This window comes from Hydractinia symbiolongicarpus, chromosome 12 (assembly GCF_029227915.1).
Source record: "Hydractinia symbiolongicarpus strain clone_291-10 chromosome 12, HSymV2.1, whole genome shotgun sequence".
NCBI lineage: Eukaryota > Metazoa > Cnidaria > Hydrozoa > Anthoathecata > Hydractiniidae > Hydractinia > Hydractinia symbiolongicarpus.
In genome coordinates, this window is record NC_079886.1 from 19,482,848 (window position 1) to 19,501,112 (window position 18,265).

The 18,265-nt window shown below is 34.0% G+C and overlaps 2 protein-coding genes across 2 annotated transcripts; one reads left to right on the forward strand and one right to left on the reverse strand.

The window, feature by feature from the left end:
* Positions 1-6,232: 6,232 nt before the first annotated feature.
* LOC130622097 (uncharacterized) lies at positions 6,233-8,100 on the forward strand. The gene is made up of 2 exons (XM_057437501.1): positions 6,233-6,869; positions 7,432-8,100. The coding sequence occupies exons 1-2, from the start codon at positions 6,472-6,474 to the stop codon at positions 7,652-7,654; spliced, it is 621 nt and encodes a 206-aa protein (XP_057293484.1). The 5' UTR covers positions 6,233-6,471; the 3' UTR covers positions 7,655-8,100.
* Positions 7,919-14,007, reverse strand: LOC130622096 (ETS translocation variant 1-like). Its single transcript, XM_057437500.1, has 7 exons — positions 13,525-14,007; positions 12,998-13,109; positions 12,596-12,643; positions 10,294-10,383; positions 9,588-10,136; positions 9,402-9,491; positions 7,919-9,223 (listed from the first exon to the last, which is right to left on the reverse strand). The coding sequence occupies exons 1-7, from the start codon at positions 13,573-13,575 to the stop codon at positions 8,688-8,690; spliced, it is 1,476 nt and encodes a 491-aa protein (XP_057293483.1). The 5' UTR covers positions 13,576-14,007; the 3' UTR covers positions 7,919-8,687.
* Between the last annotated feature and the right edge of the window lie 4,258 nt (positions 14,008-18,265).

The window sequence follows — 18,265 nt, forward strand, 5'->3', positions numbered from 1 at the left end:
GGTTTATTTTGTCTTTTGGTTTAGACAAAGTGCTTCTTAGGGTGTCTTTAGAGGTAAGAATGCATTTGATCTTGTGTTGCCTTAAAACTCGACGAAGGATCTCGCTGGTACCTGGTACGAAGGGTAGGAATGCTGATGCGATAAATTCCTCTGATGTTTCCTTGTTGTCTCCGTTGCATCTTCTCTTCATTTTATTTTCTACTTGCGTGATGACTTTATGACTGTATCCATTTGTGATTAATGCATTTCTTACACGTCGAATTTCTATTTTCCTCTCCTGTTTGTCACTGACTACACTGTTGGCACGATTCAGTAATGAAGATATGACACTTTCTTTGCAAGATTTCTGATGGTTTGATTCGAAGTTAAGGTACTGGTCAGTGTGTGTTGGTTTACGATACACTGAAACTGAAATGGAACCATTCTTGCGTTTGACCAAAGTGTCCAGGAAAGCGATACTTCCATCGTGGTCAAGCTCAACAGTGAATTTGATTTGTCGATGTAGGCCGTTGATGTGTTCATGGAACTCTTCTAGATGAGATCTTTTGATTATGGCGAATACGTCGTCAACAAATCTTTTCCAAACCTTTGAACGTCTGTCTGATGTGACTAATGCTGTTGTCTCGTGTGCTTGCATGTATATTTCTGCGACTACAGATGATGCAGGGCCTCCCATGGCAACTCCGTCTGTTTGAGTGTAGAAGTTCTTATTAAACAGATACCATGTTTTGGTTAGAACAAGTTCGACCAAACGCAGAAAATCCGGTAGTGGAATCTTTGTCTTTTCACCGAATGCAGCATCGTTTTCGATAATGTCTTTAATGATGTTTAAGGTGTCTTTTATGGGAACATTTGTGTAGAGTGATGTGACATCAAATGATACCATGCATTCGTCGTCTGCTATCTCTATTTCTCTGATGTATTCCGAAAATTCTTTTGAGTTTTTGCTGTGGTCACTTGCTGTGAATTTGCTGAGGATGGAAGCAACAAATTTTGATAGGTTGTATAACGGTGTTCCAGTGCAGGAAACTATTGGTCGAATTGGATTTCCCTGTTTATGAATTTTGGGTAGTCCGTAAAATCGCGGTGGTGGTCCGTCACAAGGCTTCAGTCGGTAATACTGCTTATCGTCGATGTATTCTTTTCTCTTCAACTCCATTAAGATGTTCCTCGCTTCTCGTTTGATGACTTCTGTGGGATCTTTCTTGAGAAGTTTGTAAGGCCCGTTGTTGATGTGTTCGTTGCACTTGTTGATGTAGTCAAGTGTATTCATGATAACCGTTGTTCTCCCCTTGTCTGCTGGTAGGATTATGATATCTTTGTCCTTCTTTAGATTCTTCAATGACAGTCTTTCAGATTTTTGCAAATTGTCCTTTGGTGTTTTGCTTTTCTGTAGCGTGAGGCTTACTTTAGCTCTTACTGTGTCTGCCTCTTCTTTTGGTAGATCTTTAATTGCCTCTTCCACTTTCGCAACTATTTAATTCTTTGGAATTGAAGCCGGTGTCATGCAGAAATTCATTCCTTTTGATAAAAGGTTTGTTTCTTCTGTCGTGAGTTGTCTGTTGGAGAGATTGACAATCCATTTGCTCTTTTCTATACCCGTTTGTGTATCATCATTGAATCTGTCATTGATTTTGTTGAACTTTTTAAGGTGTCTGTCTTTAACCGATCTCATTTCTTTTTCATACACGCTATCATGAATAAAAATGAGATCGTTTAAAGACAGACACCTTAAAAAGTTCAACAAAATCAATGACAGATTCAATGATGATACACAACGGGTATAGAAAGGAGCAAATGGATTGTCAATCTCTCCAACAGACAACTCACGACAGAAGAAACAAACCTTTTATCAAAAGGAATGAATTTCTGCATGACACCAGCTTCAATTCCAAAGAATGAAATAGTTGCGAAAGTGGAAGAGGCAATTAAAGATCTACCAAAAGAAGAGGCAGACACAGTAAGAGCTAAAGTAAGCCTCACGCTACAGAAAAGCAAAACACCAAAGGACAATTTGCAAAAATCTGAAAGACTGTCATTGAAGAATCTAAAGAAGGACAAAGATATCATAATCCTACCGGCAGACAAGGGGAGAACAACGGTTATCATGAATACACTTGACTACATCAACAAGTGCAACGAACACATCAACAACGGGCCTTACAAACTTCTCAAGAAAGATCCCACAGAAGTCATCAAACGAGAAGCGAGGAACATCTTAATGGAGTTGAAGAGAAAAGAATACATCGACGATAAGCAGTATTACCGACTGAAGCCTTGTGACGGACCACCACCGCGATTTTACGGACTACCCAAAATTCATGAACAGGGAAATCCAATTCAACCAATAGTTTCCACTGGAACACCGTTATACAACCTATCAAAATTTGTTACTTCCATCCTCAGCAAATTCACAGCAAGTGACCACAGCAAAAACTCAAAAGAATTTTCGGAATACATCAGAGAAATAGAGATAGCAGACGACGAATGCATGGTATCATTTGATGTCACATCACTCTACACAAATGTTCCCATAAAAGACACCTTAAACATCATTAAAGACATTATCGAAAACGATGCTGCATTCGGTGAAAAGACAAAGATTCCACTACCGGATTTTCTGCGTTTGGTCGAACTTGTTCTAACCAAAACATGGTATCTGTTTAATAAGAACTTCTACACTCAAACAGACGGAGTTGCCATGGGAGGCCCTGCATCATCAGTAGTCGCAGAAATATACATGCAAGCACACGAGACAACAGCATTAGTCACATCAGACAGACGTCCAAAGGTTTGGAAAAGATTTGTTGACGACGTATTCGCCATAATCAAAAGATCTCATCTAGAAAAGTTCCATGAACACATCAACGGCCTACATCGACAAATCAAATTCACTGTTGAGCTTGAACACGATGGAAGTATCGCTTTCCTGGACACTTTGGTCAAACGCAAGAATGGTTCCATTTCAGTTTCAGTGTATCGTAAACCAACACACACTGACCAGTACCTTAACTTCGAATCAAACCATCAGAAATCTTGCAAAGAAAGTGTCATATCTTCATTACTGAATCGTGCCAACAGTGTAGTCAGTGACAAACAGGAGAGGAAAATAGAAATTCGACGTGTAAGAAATGCATTAATCACAAATGGATACAGTCATAAAGTCATCACGCAAGTAGAAAATAAAATGAAGAGAAGATGCAACGGAGACAACAAGGAAACATCAGAGGAATTTATCGCATCAGCATTCCTACCCTTCGTACCAGGTACCAGCGAGATCCTTCGTCGAGTTTTAAGGCAACACAAGATCAAATGCATTCTTACCTCTAAAGACACCCTAAGAAGCATTTTGTCTAAACCAAAAGACAAAATAAACCTGGAAGAGCAAAACAATGTTGTTTACGAAATCCCGTGTAAAGATTGTGATGCAGTGTATATAGGCGAAACAAAAAGAAAGTTTAAGCAACGAGTACAAGAACATATGCGCGCAGTGAGAAACGGAGATGTGAATAAAAACGAAATTGCGGACCACAGCTGGAGCAGAAGTCATCAGTTTAATTGGGATGAGAAGAAAATCATTGACAGAGAATCCAGAACAACGGCCAGGAAGATTAAAGAAACCATCAACAGTGTAGAACGTAACAAACACATAAACAGCATCTCGTATCAACTTCCTGAGATTTGGTTACCAGCCCTACAGAAGAAGTAGTTACCTACATCCAGGTCCGAAAATGTTAATTACCGTAATTAACTGTAATTATCAGCTCGTTTCTGATTGGTTATTTTTATGAATTTCGATCCTCTGCAATTATATAAATACATGCGCAACATCATTTTACTTTGCCCGATGATGGGAGAAGGATCTCCCGAAACGTCGCCTACTAAACTATCATGTTCAAGAAATGATAAACTTTCCACAGTAATATGAATACTGAACAGACAAACCGAAATAATATCTTCAATAATTTATTATGATGGTTGGAAATGGAACTTTCTTTTAAGAATTGAAGTCGTGAAACCAAACAAACTGTGCATTTTGATGTTTTTTTGGAATGGGAAAGACTTTTGGCGCGTGGCCTTGTGGTTTTTTATCGTAAAAACAAGGTCGGTGGTTCTGTTCATAGCGCAGACATGTTTAGTAAATTCCTTTACCACAGCTACGGGTCAACCAATGTCCTGGGAGGGAAATTGGGTAAGCAATGCCGGTGTATACTTGATGTATACATTCAGCACATGGGACTCACATTAATAACAGTGTTTCCAACACTGAAGTAGCTTTCCTGTATAAATATTGGGAATAATAATAATAAAAAAAAATGTGCTGGATTAATACACCATCTTTTTATTTACCGGCCAGTAAATCGTTAATCCCCCTAACTGCCGTTAAATAAATTGATTCTCTGCGGTTGTGTGGAATTTGGAAAAAGTTTGAGGCCTAACTTTGGATACCGTACATACTACTATACATTCCAACTTTGTTCTTATAAGTAAATCAAGAAATTTTTTGCAGTATTTTTACGAACAACTTCGTATTAATTGGTTTATGCTTTATAAAGTGCAATGCCATGTATAATATTATATGTGAAACTTCTAAGGGGTAACCACTTCAAATAACGGTCTTATTTCTGTTGATTAAACTTAGTAATATACAGTAAAAAGTAAATGATAATCAGTGATAAGAATCAGCGATTTGACGATGACGTTACCATTATTTTTAGAACACATGTTTTTACCAATGACTATGAAGACTCAGGATTGGTTTGCATGTAAATGTTGTTAGATGAACGGTTCATATGTTATTACTCTTTAAAATTTTATCTCTTGTTGAGGAAACACAATGTTCAAAACATCAAGATATTTTGCAGCCACATCCAACAAAGACTGCTCAAGCAATTCGCAAAAATCTAATTTAAAAGTTTATTGCTTTACATTTTGATTTTTCATAAAAGTAACTAGCAGTCACAGCTAGTTTACACTTTTAGCTTATTCGTATTAATTTTTCGCGTGCACTGTTTATTGAGCATTCGCGCTAAAAAAGTTTGTTGGTGGGCGAAATTATACGCAAATGAGAGGGAAAATATTTATATAAAAACATGCTCAACATCATTTTACTTTACCCGATGATGGGAGAAGCCTACTTCAAAATGATAAACTTTCCACAATAATATGAATACTGAATTGACAAACCAAAATAAAATGTTCAATAAAAAATTTGCGCTAAGACTAAAATATGCGAAAATATCTAAATTTTGTAAGCTTTTTTTTTGTTTTTGTGGAAGCTATCTCCGGAAACGTACTGAAGAAAAGGGGAAAATATAGTGTGCACAAACCTCCAGTTGCCAAAAGTTTCTATTTTCTGCCTTCTGACTAACCAAGTAATCTTGTTTTGCTAATAGCCAGAATTTGGTTATCTATACAAATGTTGCGTCCAGGACCGTAAATTTATCTTATCAGCATGCACCCACTAGAAAATGTTGAGTTCCCTAATTAAAACTGATTAAAGTTATAAATGTTTTAAACAACTCGTCAAAAATTTTATTTTCCAAAAAATATTGTGTAACAACTACAAAACATTTGTAGAGGGATCGATTGGCTTAGTTCGTACTAAGCCAATCGATCCCTCTACTAAGTTTTATCGTGGACATATCATGACCATGAAGCAAGCCTTATCCACGTTCTTGTTTCGTCAAGCCTATCAAAAAGCATAGCGCTGGTGAGAGGCAAAAAGCCCTGGCAAAAAGGTTGAACAAGAAGACACTATGTACTATTCAACCTAAATAAGTCACCATGAATTGGACTTGAATATAATGCGAAACATTGCAGTAGACGCTCGTGTATTTGCTTATATGTAATAATTTATTTCAATTTTCTTTGTTTTTATTTAACAAGCAGTGTATTTGTGCACACTCGACAATATGTTTGTTGTTTGAAATACATCTATGATAGCTACCCGACCTCATTACTAGGAGACAGGTCTCTTTTTGTCTTTAGCGTAGGAACGGTTGCTATTTGTTACGTCGCAAATGACCTTCTATTCAACTTTACATCTTAGTATCAAATAAAATGGGTTGTCACTCATCTGTATCAAACTCAGAAGTCTCACAGTTTTTAGTGAATACGTTGATTTATTCTAGAAATTATATTTTAAGAATTTATCATCAAATATTAAAACTTTTTTATTTTAAAGCTATGAGGTTAAAAAAAATCCCGATAAAAATTTTCAATTCATCTTGAATATTATTTTATTTTTTATAATTTGCTTAATATTCGCGTGAAATTTTCTCGCTTTTAAGTTTTGTTGTCACTTTTCAACACGTGTACGAAACACTTGCAGATGACGAGGAAATGATTATCTGGATGCTAAGTATTTTAGCAGATTATGACACCTTGTGATGCATAAATATATTAGCAAGCTAAAATTAGAAACATTTGTTTTCGTCAAAGAAGTTTGAATGCGGACAAAATTTGAACATGGACAAGAGTTTTTTTGTGAAAAATAGCCATGAAAAAATTGCAGAGAATCTATTAGAAATTAGTGCAGAACATGGTACTAATAAGCCATATAGCTGTCGCATGAAAAACGTAAACATGGCGCCTTGGATAGAAGCACCAACTACTAAAGTCACTGCGCGTCACGAGAGCGTAAAAGAAAAGAAATTGAAAAACTTTGTGAAAGACTGCCAAAACTGTAGAAAGTTAACAAAAAATTGCACGTACTCTTGTCGAAATCGGATGAAATTCACATATCTTGATGATGTCAGCAAATATATGAGGGATTATCATGAGATGTACTCAACTACTGGGCACGTAACACATCAAACTCCCAACAGTGTGGCGACAGAAGAATGTGTTGACACCTTACCAATCCTGTATGTGTTTTTTTTTATTCCTTACTTTGTATTCATTTGTTTAGTGTATCGCAATGCAATCATTAACCCTACTTCAATAGGGGGTACAGGGGTCTCGTTTTAGCCGGTATTTTCACCACTCCTATGAAATTCAAGGAAGTACAAACGGTATGACTGTGAAACTTGAAATAGCAAACAAAAATACAGAAGAAGTTATTTGACATCATAAAATTAGTGGAAAAAAGGTATTGCAAATAAACAGAGGGTGATAACATGATCATTTACCAGATTCTTTTCTCCCCTCTCCCTCACCACCCCTTTCCCCCCCCCCCCTTCCCTTCCCTTCCTCTTCCACATCAACAATAACAACTCCACACACATCCACCGTTCGCTAAAGCGTTAAAACAAAATAGAGATATTTTAGTTGCCTTCGTGCTCTTTATTATTGCTACACTTGTGCAAAGTTTAATGAAAATGTATATCTTAATGACAAAATTTGTTATTTTCAAATATCACGTTTCAATGTGTGCTTTTTTTCTTTTTTAATCTGTTTTTTATAGAAAATCTACATGTCTCTTTTTAGAAACCAAGAAGTCGCAGCAAATCAAAATTCACCTTTTAATGAGACGCAAGAATTGTTTATTACTGGTCACACTGCATCCAAACATCGCCATCAGGAACATTTGAAAATAAAAACGAAGACTACGAATGCCAGACGAAAAATGGTTGAGATAACTCGTGTTCAACTTCCTGATATTGGTGATAGCTATATTGTCACAGGAAAAGGGTTCACCAAAAATAAATGAAGACACCATTACAGTGCAAATGCAATTCTCAGTACGAACATTGCCATTGCAATGGCCTCCATATTCCCACCCCTTCCCTGGATGCTAATAATACCATGCCATGCATAGGTGCGGAAAATATCAACAGTATCAAACAATATTGGAAGGGAAGAGCACAAGTGTTATTTATTTGAGTTCCAGGATATTAATGAACAAAGATTCTCTAGCTGCGACCTAGAGTTAGACATGTGGACAAAATTTGGAATTGTAAAGAAAATCGGAAAGAACATTTTTAGTATTATTTATTTTGAGTAATATATTATTAAATATACATTAGATTAATTTATGATACAAATTATGTTTTGATAAAAATAATTAAGGTTTATTCATAAAAGTAAATATTGACTTTATAATTTTGTGTCACAATACTATAAACAAACAAACAAACAAACAAACAAACAAACAAACAAACAAACAAACAAACAAACAAACAAGCACACAAATACACACAAGGAAACAAGGAAACAACAACAACTGCAACAGAAATAGGAACAATGTCTGGACGACCATCCTAAGAAGACAACATGTGATCGAGCGGGTCTGTTCAACAGTTTAAATATTTTCCGGACCAGCGGAAAATAGTAAACAAAGTCTACTACTTAATATTTTGAAAAAAACAACTGTCACTCTGAAATTGAATTTTTTTTTGCTTCAGGGAACTTTCTACTGTAAGAAGTAGTGGTACGAGCTAAGTTTGGTACAGAATATACCTTATTTGAAAAATATATTCTTTCAGGTATAGATACGGTATAAGGCAGCTCCAAAAGACACATGATGCGTATCGATGAATATCGTTCTGTCAAGAATCCAATTACATTCTTCGTAAAAAAAACGCCAAAAGGAAATTTTTACTGTTTTTAGTTTCATACTTAAAAAAAAATTGGGATATATTTTGTGTTTTTGATACATACCACTTAGATTAGGTAATTAAAACGCTCGAAGATGTTATTATTTGAAACAAACACTAGCTTTTGATAGTTAGAGCAGGATTGATTTACTGTTGAAAAGCATAACTTTCTGGCGGTTTCGACACCCAAGTGGTTGGGTAATGTGCTCCTGTATTTGAAGTGTTCAAGTATGCTGAAATTGAGTAGTGGTCACGTGATCCTGCTAACATCTGTTGATCTGTAACTTTTTGAGGCTGACAACACTGAGGTTTTAATAATGGTCTCATTCCGTCTGGGAAAGCGAGACTGAATAAGGCCTCTGGATTACAAACAAATCGATAGACGTATCTCTCACCGGCAACCTTCTGCATAATCCCTTTCTCGTAATAATATCTTAAAGAGCGACTTAACTTGTCATAATTCATAGCAGGCCGATTTTTTTGAATGCCCCATCTGCGCGCAACTTCTTCAGGGTCGATAAGTTTGAATTCCAGACCTCTTCCGACCCACGCAATATATTGCTGACAATCTTTCTCTGACAAAAGTGCGACGAGGAATTGCCATAACTGTAATGTTCCACGCCTATGATAGGATCGATGGTGATGATTCGTTTCACAATGGTCTTTATACGGATTGTAGCGACCTAGGTAAAAAAACACTTTAGTGTGCATTCATATCAACGCTGACAAGCAATAATTTGAACTGCACTCTAGCCGACACATAGTACACTTGTTACATTCATACATGTTTGCAGTGAGCAGGCTTTGGATTTTCATGTGTCTTTACTATGTGCAGGTTAGATTGTGTTCCATTATACTAACCTGTGTAATGGTAACGGGGTTTATATCTTTGAGGTTCATATCGTGCGCCATAATATTCGCTTGTTGTCGAAAGCTTGATTGTCGGATAAACTAGAACGTCAACAACATTATTTCTCACTTTGGGAATATTCAAATAATGCATTATGGGTACTATGATTAATAATCAGGCTAAAGGTGTAACCTTACCTTTGGTTGGAGATTCACCGTAAGTTGTCTCGCTTATTTCTGATTTAATCGAGTCAAATGGTTTCCCAGAGTCAAATATTTTGACAGGATTAAATGTTTTTGTCGTCTCCAAGCTTTTGATAGTTTCAAAGCTGTTCGATTGATAACCGTGATTTAAGCGTCCGGAGTTATAACTCGACCGGATCAACTCCGGTGGATGAGCAGGATACATTGGTGAAGATCTGCTGTTATTGTTGTTTCCACCAATCATATCATCGCATTTTGTATACGCTGAACGTTGTGGCGGGTAAATTGGTGAACCAAGGGACTCGATGTATTCAACGTTACATGGAGAAGGTATTTGATAGTTATCGTCTGATCGAGGCGATAACAGCGACAAGTTGACATTACAAGATGGGGATAAACACGATTGTGATGGATCATTGGATTGCAAAAGGGTTTCGTTTACATCATTATCGATCGGTTCGTCTTTTACCATACAGCAATTGGGTGTGTATTCACTTTCAGTAGCAATATCATCCTCAATTTTAATCTGAACTGGACCGTATTCTAAAATGAAAAAGCATGAATTTAATAAAATATATGACACAATATTGACAATAAAGGCTGTCCAGCAAAACTGGATTTAATCCACTAATATAGTACTTAGGAAGAGATAATATTCAGGTGACAGTGATGTTATAAAGACAAAGGTCATATGTCTAACCTGTTTGGACCACTTGTTTTCTTGGCTTTTCTACTCCTGTCGGTGTTTTCAAAACTTCGGGGACAAACTGGTCTTCTTTTACCGTTTGCGCTGAAAGGAAAAAATGTTTAATTTCCATCTATTTTACATTTGAAATTTGTGTTATCAGGAAAATGTTAAAACAATCACAGGATTATTATTGCAATGTTTTTTAACTCAAACATTTTAAATCTTTTTTATACTTAATTTTGTTTAAACTGCAAATATGCCAATTTATTAGCCAAACCCGTGACCGCTTAACTTTGAGAAATCAAAGTGTATATAAAAAAGAATACATTGCCTATCCGGCATCTTTCAATTCCACAAATGTTGAGGTAGCAGATGGCCACAAATCGGGGTTAAAGGGATTTTCGAATGCTGGGCTCGTGTAAGGTTTAGTTGTGCGCGAGTTGTTTTTTGTTTTTTAGTTTGAGAAAAATACCACATGTGAAATAAGAGACAGATAAGCGATAACAAAGAAAGAATAGGGGAAGGAGTGCGCGATGTTAATTACTTAAAATTAAAGAGCGAAGGAGTGGCTTTCCAGCAAGTGGCATAACTCTAAGAAGGATGGCCGTTAACGAGAAAATAAACAAAGTAAATTTTGGATTTTTGTTAAAAAAAAGTCTTGGAAATTTTCAAGCTCGAAATGATTACTTTAGAAATTTTTTCATTTCACATTATAATTAAAATGTAGGAAAAATATGAGTTAACTCACGAAAACTTATACATGCGATGAAATAGATTCGCAGAAATTAGTTCTGCTTGATTTTATGGTTAATATAATCATTTTTGTCTAAATGGTTTGTTTGAAGATGTTGTAAAGCCGTCCAAATATTTTTACTTTTTGTTTTTGGTATTATTTTTGTTTACGATTTATTTTTTCCTTTCTTCTTTTTTATCTTTGTTTTTATCTACGTTTTCCTTTCTGATAATTTTTCTTTTGTTCGTGTATGTTTTCAATTTCGTTGATCTCTCCGCCATGTTTGTTTTGGCGGTAAAGTGAAACATTGTTTAGCGCATCGACGTTAATATGTTAAAATGAAAGAAACCAAACATAGACAGAAGTGAAAAATAAGAAAACACAATTCTTCACTTCTTTAGTTTTAATTGTATTTGTTTATTTTTAAACTTTTTTTGTTTAATTTTATATAATTCTTCACTCTTTTTCTAAATATATGTATTTTAATATCCTTGCAGCATTTTGCTTAAGTTCATTCTAGAGGGAAAGTTTTAACCCTCTCATAAGAAACTGAGAGCTAAGTAGCTCTACAAAAGAGCGAGTAAAACCGACAGTTATAGCCTAAAATTTAAACTGGCTTGATGACCTGGTATTTAAGTTGCTTTTTCACAACAATTTTTAGAGATTTATTCTTAGTAAATTATTAATAACATTGAAAATAATAACAGCACGGAATTATATTATTCATTGCTAAGGGGCGCCATTTTGAGAGGTTCATCTACAAACTAATGCAAGGACATTATGAGGAAAATGGACGAAAGAAAGCTGCATAAATTATTCAATTCGTGTAATGACGTCACTGACTGTGACTTTCTCTATGTGCCTCGAAAACAAATATAAATTTTTAATTATATATAATGTTCATTCATTCTACTTAAAATTAAAGAATCATAAATTTTTGCCTTTTTTGTCTTGCGAAATTAATGTTCGTGTTTAAATCATAAATTTATTCATTATATCTTTTTAACCTTTACAGTTTAAAGCATTCTTAAATTGTTTATTGCTTAGAGTTAAATTTTTAACTATTTTTTGCACCTAATTTTAAGTATCTACTTTGCTATTTTGTGTTCTGTTTTTTTTAACTAAAACAGTTTATAAGTTATTTACCACCCCAACTTTAAAAAAGCTTTTGGATCCAGGTAAAAAAATAGAATTAATTAATGTATGCCGATTTTGTCAAGAGCATACTTTTTTGAAGTAAAAAAAAATTGTGGCGGAGAATTAGAAATCATTGAAACTGGACCACCCAGCAAATTCTTTGTGAAATAAAAAGCGCATGCTAGTTTTTTATTTTTACTTTAACGTCATTAGGAAGGAAGAAGAGTAAGTTTATGAGAGCAAGAGTTATGAGAGCAAGAGAGGCGTCAAGGGTCGCCTTTAAGCGGCCCTATATTCCCCCTTACCATACGGTAAAATTTAGCTTATGTTGAATCTTTAGTTTTGTTTACAGATGAGAAAATTCACAGTTACTTAAAATTTGAATTATGGGTGCCATCTTTAAAATGTATCTTAGCAAAGCAAGCTTGTATATATTGTACTCACCAGCTCTCATCCAGTGTTCTTGCATTTGCGACAAATCTTGAAATAAGTCTAAATATCAGAAAAATGCAAAGCAAAGGATAACAAAAAATCTCTTCAGGCTCTTAGTCCCCACCTTTCTTCCAAGGACATCTTTTCTATTTCTGTTATGGGAATGGTGCCGAGGTTGTTTTTTTATTAGCTCGATCGATAAAAAGAAATTACGAAAAAACATCCAAAAAATATATATAGGCTAAGAAAATACCGATATAGTTTTTGCACCATAACAATGGATCCCCTCCCCCAATTTCCCGCCCTCAAACCATATATTACATACAGCAAATTTTAAGACAATAAAAAATTAATCAAAGCGTAGGTTTGTTGTTGGCGATAGTGATGTAACTTTTGGCTTTGTTACATCCTTACCTTGTGTGTCAAAAGAAATTTTGTCGTCGTTCTGATAAAGGGAGAATTTCTCTTGTTCATCTCTCTGATTGGATAGTAACTCCTCCTCGTGAGATAGTAGAGGTAGCGATTCCTATATTAAAAATATTGAAGATAAAATATATGCTTTTTCACGTATGTGTTTTTGTACACTGTAGAAGTCTTATATTAATAATCATGTTTTGTTCAAAATGGTAGCCAAATTGATACTTGATAATTGATGCGCGTAATTGCGATACCCGGGATATGGGCGACGGGCGGAAGCCTGATGACCTCCACATGAACGAGGGGCGTATCCATGGGTTTTTTGCACTGGCTTACGATCAGCCTCCTTTATAAATATTCATATTTTATTCTGCTACACGGTTCGATTTCATGTTAAAAACGCACGAAATATTTTTAGCCGAAATAGCAAATGCGATATGTTTTTAATAAATCCTATGGATGTTGCACTAACCACTAATGTATATATAATAAGCTGTTTGTTTCAAGTAGAAAAAAAATCTTACCTCTGGGTATATATACGGTACTTCTTGGTCCAAATCCTCTCCGCGGTACATTTTTTAGTTATTTTTTTTCTTTCTTCCTATATCTTATATTTTCTCTAATTTTAAATAAAGTAAATGTATGAATAACAAGTCACAACCAAAAAACCAATATTTGAACTTAAAAAACTTTAATTCTTCTTTTTCTTCTTCTTCTTTTTCTTCTTTTTTTCTCTTGCTACTTCACAGTACACTATACGGTATATATTCCTACCACAACTGTTATAAGAACATGAACTGGACGCAACCAAACATAGTTAAGTTAAATTTTAAAGTTGGTTAAGAATTTAATAAATAAAAATCTATTTGTGTTTTAAAAAACAGTGCTTTGAATTTATATTAACCATTAAAAAAAATGAAATCTTTCATAAACAATTTTTTTTATTCGTTATTCATCATGCTACTCTAACAGAAACAGCTGATTTTCAGTGGTGCTCAACTTTTCACTTGTAGATGTCGTAATTTCTTCTAATTGCCCATATGTGAAATAGAAAATTTTTTTCCTTCATCGTCTCTTTTATTTTCTTTAAATTTCACTTTAAACCAATCAAAACATCAATCAATATAAAATTATTTCCACCAATCAAATTCAAGAATCAATAATAGGTGTCTATTTTAATGTTCTTTTTCATGTTTAATATTGAAAAATCCTTTTGTTCGTATTCTCTTTATTCCTATTATTTTTTATTTTTACATTTTTTTACCACCTTTTTTTAGTTCTTTGTTATCTATCTTTAAATTACAACATGAAAGAAAAAATTCTTATTTATTTTTTTTTCTTTAAAGAAAAAGAATTTTTTTAAAAAACTTTTTTGAGAATATTTCTACATTTCTCTTTGTTACGTCATCAGTTGCATGAAAATGGCTAGATAATGACGTCATAGCATGCAAAGTTTTTACCTAAATTTGGTTATATCAAAGAGGTTCATTTTAAAATTAGAAACTATATACCTTAAAAATGTATCGACAATATTCAAATAAATAAAAAAGCATATTGAAGAATATTAAAGAATATCTAAGGTATATATGTTCATTACCTTTTCCACACCTATAGAAAGATTTTAGACGACTGGTTCTCTGGCATGTTATTTAATTTAACAGGGGAGAATGTAAATTCTACAACAAATTTTGGGAAAATTTTAGTATTTGGTGGAACGTATAAATTCGTTTTTTTTGTGTGAAATGGTTACGCAAGCTATGTAACATTATTTTTTTTATACCTTGACGTCATATTGTTGTAAAAGTTGACACAATCAAAACAAGTGGGTGGCGAGGGAAGTGTTTGTTCGTTGATAGCTTATACATTGGTATTGCATAAGAAAAACACAACTTATAAATAAAACAAAAGAAATGAAATAGAAAAATCACAACTGTCTTGTTTGACATAAAAGTTTATTTTTAACTTTTTTCTTCTTCTTCTTCTTCTTCTTCTTCTTCTTCTTCTTCTTCTTCTTCTTCTTCTTCTTCTTCTTCTTCTTCTTCTTCTTCTTCTTCTTCTTCTTCTTCTTCTTCTTCTTCTTCTTCTTCTTCTTCTTCTTCTTCTTCTTCTTCTTCTTCTTCTTCTTCTTCTTCTTCTTCTTCTTCTTCTTCTTCTTCTTTTTCTTCTTCTTCTTCTTCTTCTTCTTCTTCTTCTTCTTCTTCTTCTTCTTCTTCTTCTTCTTCTTCTTCTTCTTCTTCTTCTTCTTCTTCTTCTTCTTCTTCTTCTTCTTCTTCTTCTTCTTCTTCTTCTTCTTCTTCTTCTTCTTCTTCTTCTTCTTCTTCTTCTTCTTCTTCTTCTTCTTCTTCTTCTTCTTCTTCTTCTTCTTCTTCTTCTTCTTCTTCTTCTTCTTCTTCTTCTTCTTCTTCTTCTTCTTCTTCTTCTTCTTCTTCTTCTTCTTCTTCTTCTTCTTCTTCTTCTTCTTCTTCTTCTTCTTCTTCTTCTTCTTCTTCTTCTTCTTCTTCTTCTTCTTCTTCTAGAATAAGGCTAGTGGAGCATTGGGACGTTGATATATATGGATATACATGGAACACCATATAACATGTATGGAAAATGGCGCTAAAACGCGAATAGGAGAAATTGTAGGCAGTTAGAATACTTCTTTTCAGTTTTTCAAATGAACTTTAAGACAAGATAAACCGCAGTACAGAAAAAAGCGGGGCGGTTTATATTAGCATTGAAATAACTGGAAATACTTTTAACTATTAACATTGATGAGTGAATATAGATGTGTGAAAGGAAAGACTTGAAAAAAACAGGTTTACAACCTGCAGAAATAAAAATTATCCAGCTATTTTATTACGCCCAGGGATTGCAGAAGGCAGACATTCCGATCAAATTATTAAACTTCCTGGCAGAGATACGAATAGATTTTTGTCACTTTTTTATTACCACGGAAATTTAGACCACCTTTAAATTATGCTCAACTTCAGAAAATAACCAGAAGTTGAAGAAAATAGAAAATAATTAAAAAAAACAAAGATAGCATGATCAATTTTCTCTATCCCTATATTCAGTGGAAAGGCTTGGAATAACGCATGACGTCATAAATTAAACGCATGACGTCATAGATTAAAATAAAACATTTTGTATAAGAACAAGTTTTGATAGAAAAACACGTTAAAAACAGTTAAGATTAAAATTTGATTGAAGTTTAAGATTTAGCCCTCGCTAAAATATTTCATTACCATGTTTTTTCCTGCGAAAAAAAAACAAAGTTCTAATATTTTTCTTATTAAACCTGAATATAAAGACATTATTTAGAGATTTTTCATGGTCACATTAAAAGCATATTCAAGCATCACAATTGATATCGCAATAAAAATTTGCACAATATATATTTGAGAACTTTGATTATTTTAAGTACCCCCAGCCCCACCCAATAGCCATACGTCAATATCTAGCCACATCACTAAAGACTTAACTTCAGCTTTATATCTTTTGTTCTTTAACACTGAAGTTGTTTTAATATTTCGTACATTAATATCTTATATTTTTTTTAACTATTTTAAAAATACTATTAAACATCAATTCTCTGAATCTAACAACATTTATTTCATCATTATTTATCTTTTTTCACTGTTTTTATTGTCTTAGGGTGTTACAGCTACAATCCTCGACATAATATTATAGGAAAAGGCCGATTTTTGGCTATTTCTCGAACTGTCCAAATGGAATCGCCTTGTCAAAACTCTGCAGCCGGTAGGCTGCAAAAACTTCGCTTTGGGAGATGTGTATAGGCCAAATAAATAGCGTCGAAAATGCCCTACTGGCAGTTTCTGTCATGTCTGCATTTCGGAACAATCCACACAACGGCCCGCTAAGGTGCTATAATCGGGGAAACGGGGTGTGCTGACTTCAGCAAAATTTAGTAAGGGTTAAGAATTTGAAACTAACCAAAGTCCGTTTACGATCATTGACAAGAGAAATTAGACAAGCCTTTGTCTTTTGTAGAAACAGTGTTTACAACTGCTTGTGGGACAAACTATGAAATTCGGCCCTCTTGTCTAATAAATTAAGTCCGGGATCGTAGTCTAATTTAACACTGGGCAGTGCGTTCGTATTTTTTCGCAATATTAACGAAGAACTTGCACCTGTGCTTCAAGAGAATAACAACAACACATTTCAACTATCAAAATGCACCTGCCTTTTTCTAGTAAAAAAACATGAAACGTATGTATCACATTATCAGCAGAAAACCCAGTGTACACCCTATACCACCCAGGGTGTGTTCATTTAGCTGTATGGTACTTAAACTGCAAAAAAAATACGTTTTTATTGGAGCTCGACAAACGAACCTATACATAACGTAGAATTATTCTGACTACTATTCTCTCTTTAAGAGCACGAAAAATATAAATAGTGAATTTCAGCTGTTCTTTACAGAAAACAATGAGGTTGAACTTCTAAGACATGCTGTAATACATTTACATGCAAGATTCCTCCATTTGCTTATGTGGGTTTAAGAATAAATTAGGAACACTCTAGTCTAGAACTGGTAGAAAATTAAAAATCATTTAGCTCTAAAGTTTCCTATTTACGGATATTCTAAATGTGTGATAACTTTTTTTTGCGTAATATTTTCCTACTTTTATTTCCACCTGCATGCACCACGTGGAATAAACAGATATATAGATGTATATATATTTTATTCTTTTTTTTAATATTATTTTTAAAAGGTGTTTGGTTTGCGCGTGTAATGAGTAAAAATGAGAAATAACAATATCTATTTATAATGGTAAAAGGCGTGAAATTAAAACACTAATTACCACCTTTATATTTGTATATTTTCGTTATTTATTATATAAACTTTCCCTTATTTCGAGCTTTCCAATCTCTAATGTTGTGAAAGAAATCTACCAAACTGTAAAAGAAATATTAGGCTTGTGATGTGAATATAGTTGATACTTATCACTTCTACAACCTACACACCTCCCGAAACTAATACATGCTTTTTTTTGTTTATAAGAAACCTTGTCAAACGTGTAGTTTTTGAAAGTTTTAACTTTTATTACAGTTTTACTCCCAAAGGTTTTTCAACGAAGTTAGGAAAAAATAGATTATCCCTGTCTTATTAAAAATGTTTTTGAAATGCAATATAAAGTTAGCTTGCGCCCTAGTTAAATAAAAAAGATAACTTGCCGTACCTTATAAGCAAGACTTTCACCACATAGATTGTATAGAAAAATACTAATTTTACTTCTTCCTAGTCAAGCTTACTTTCAGCAA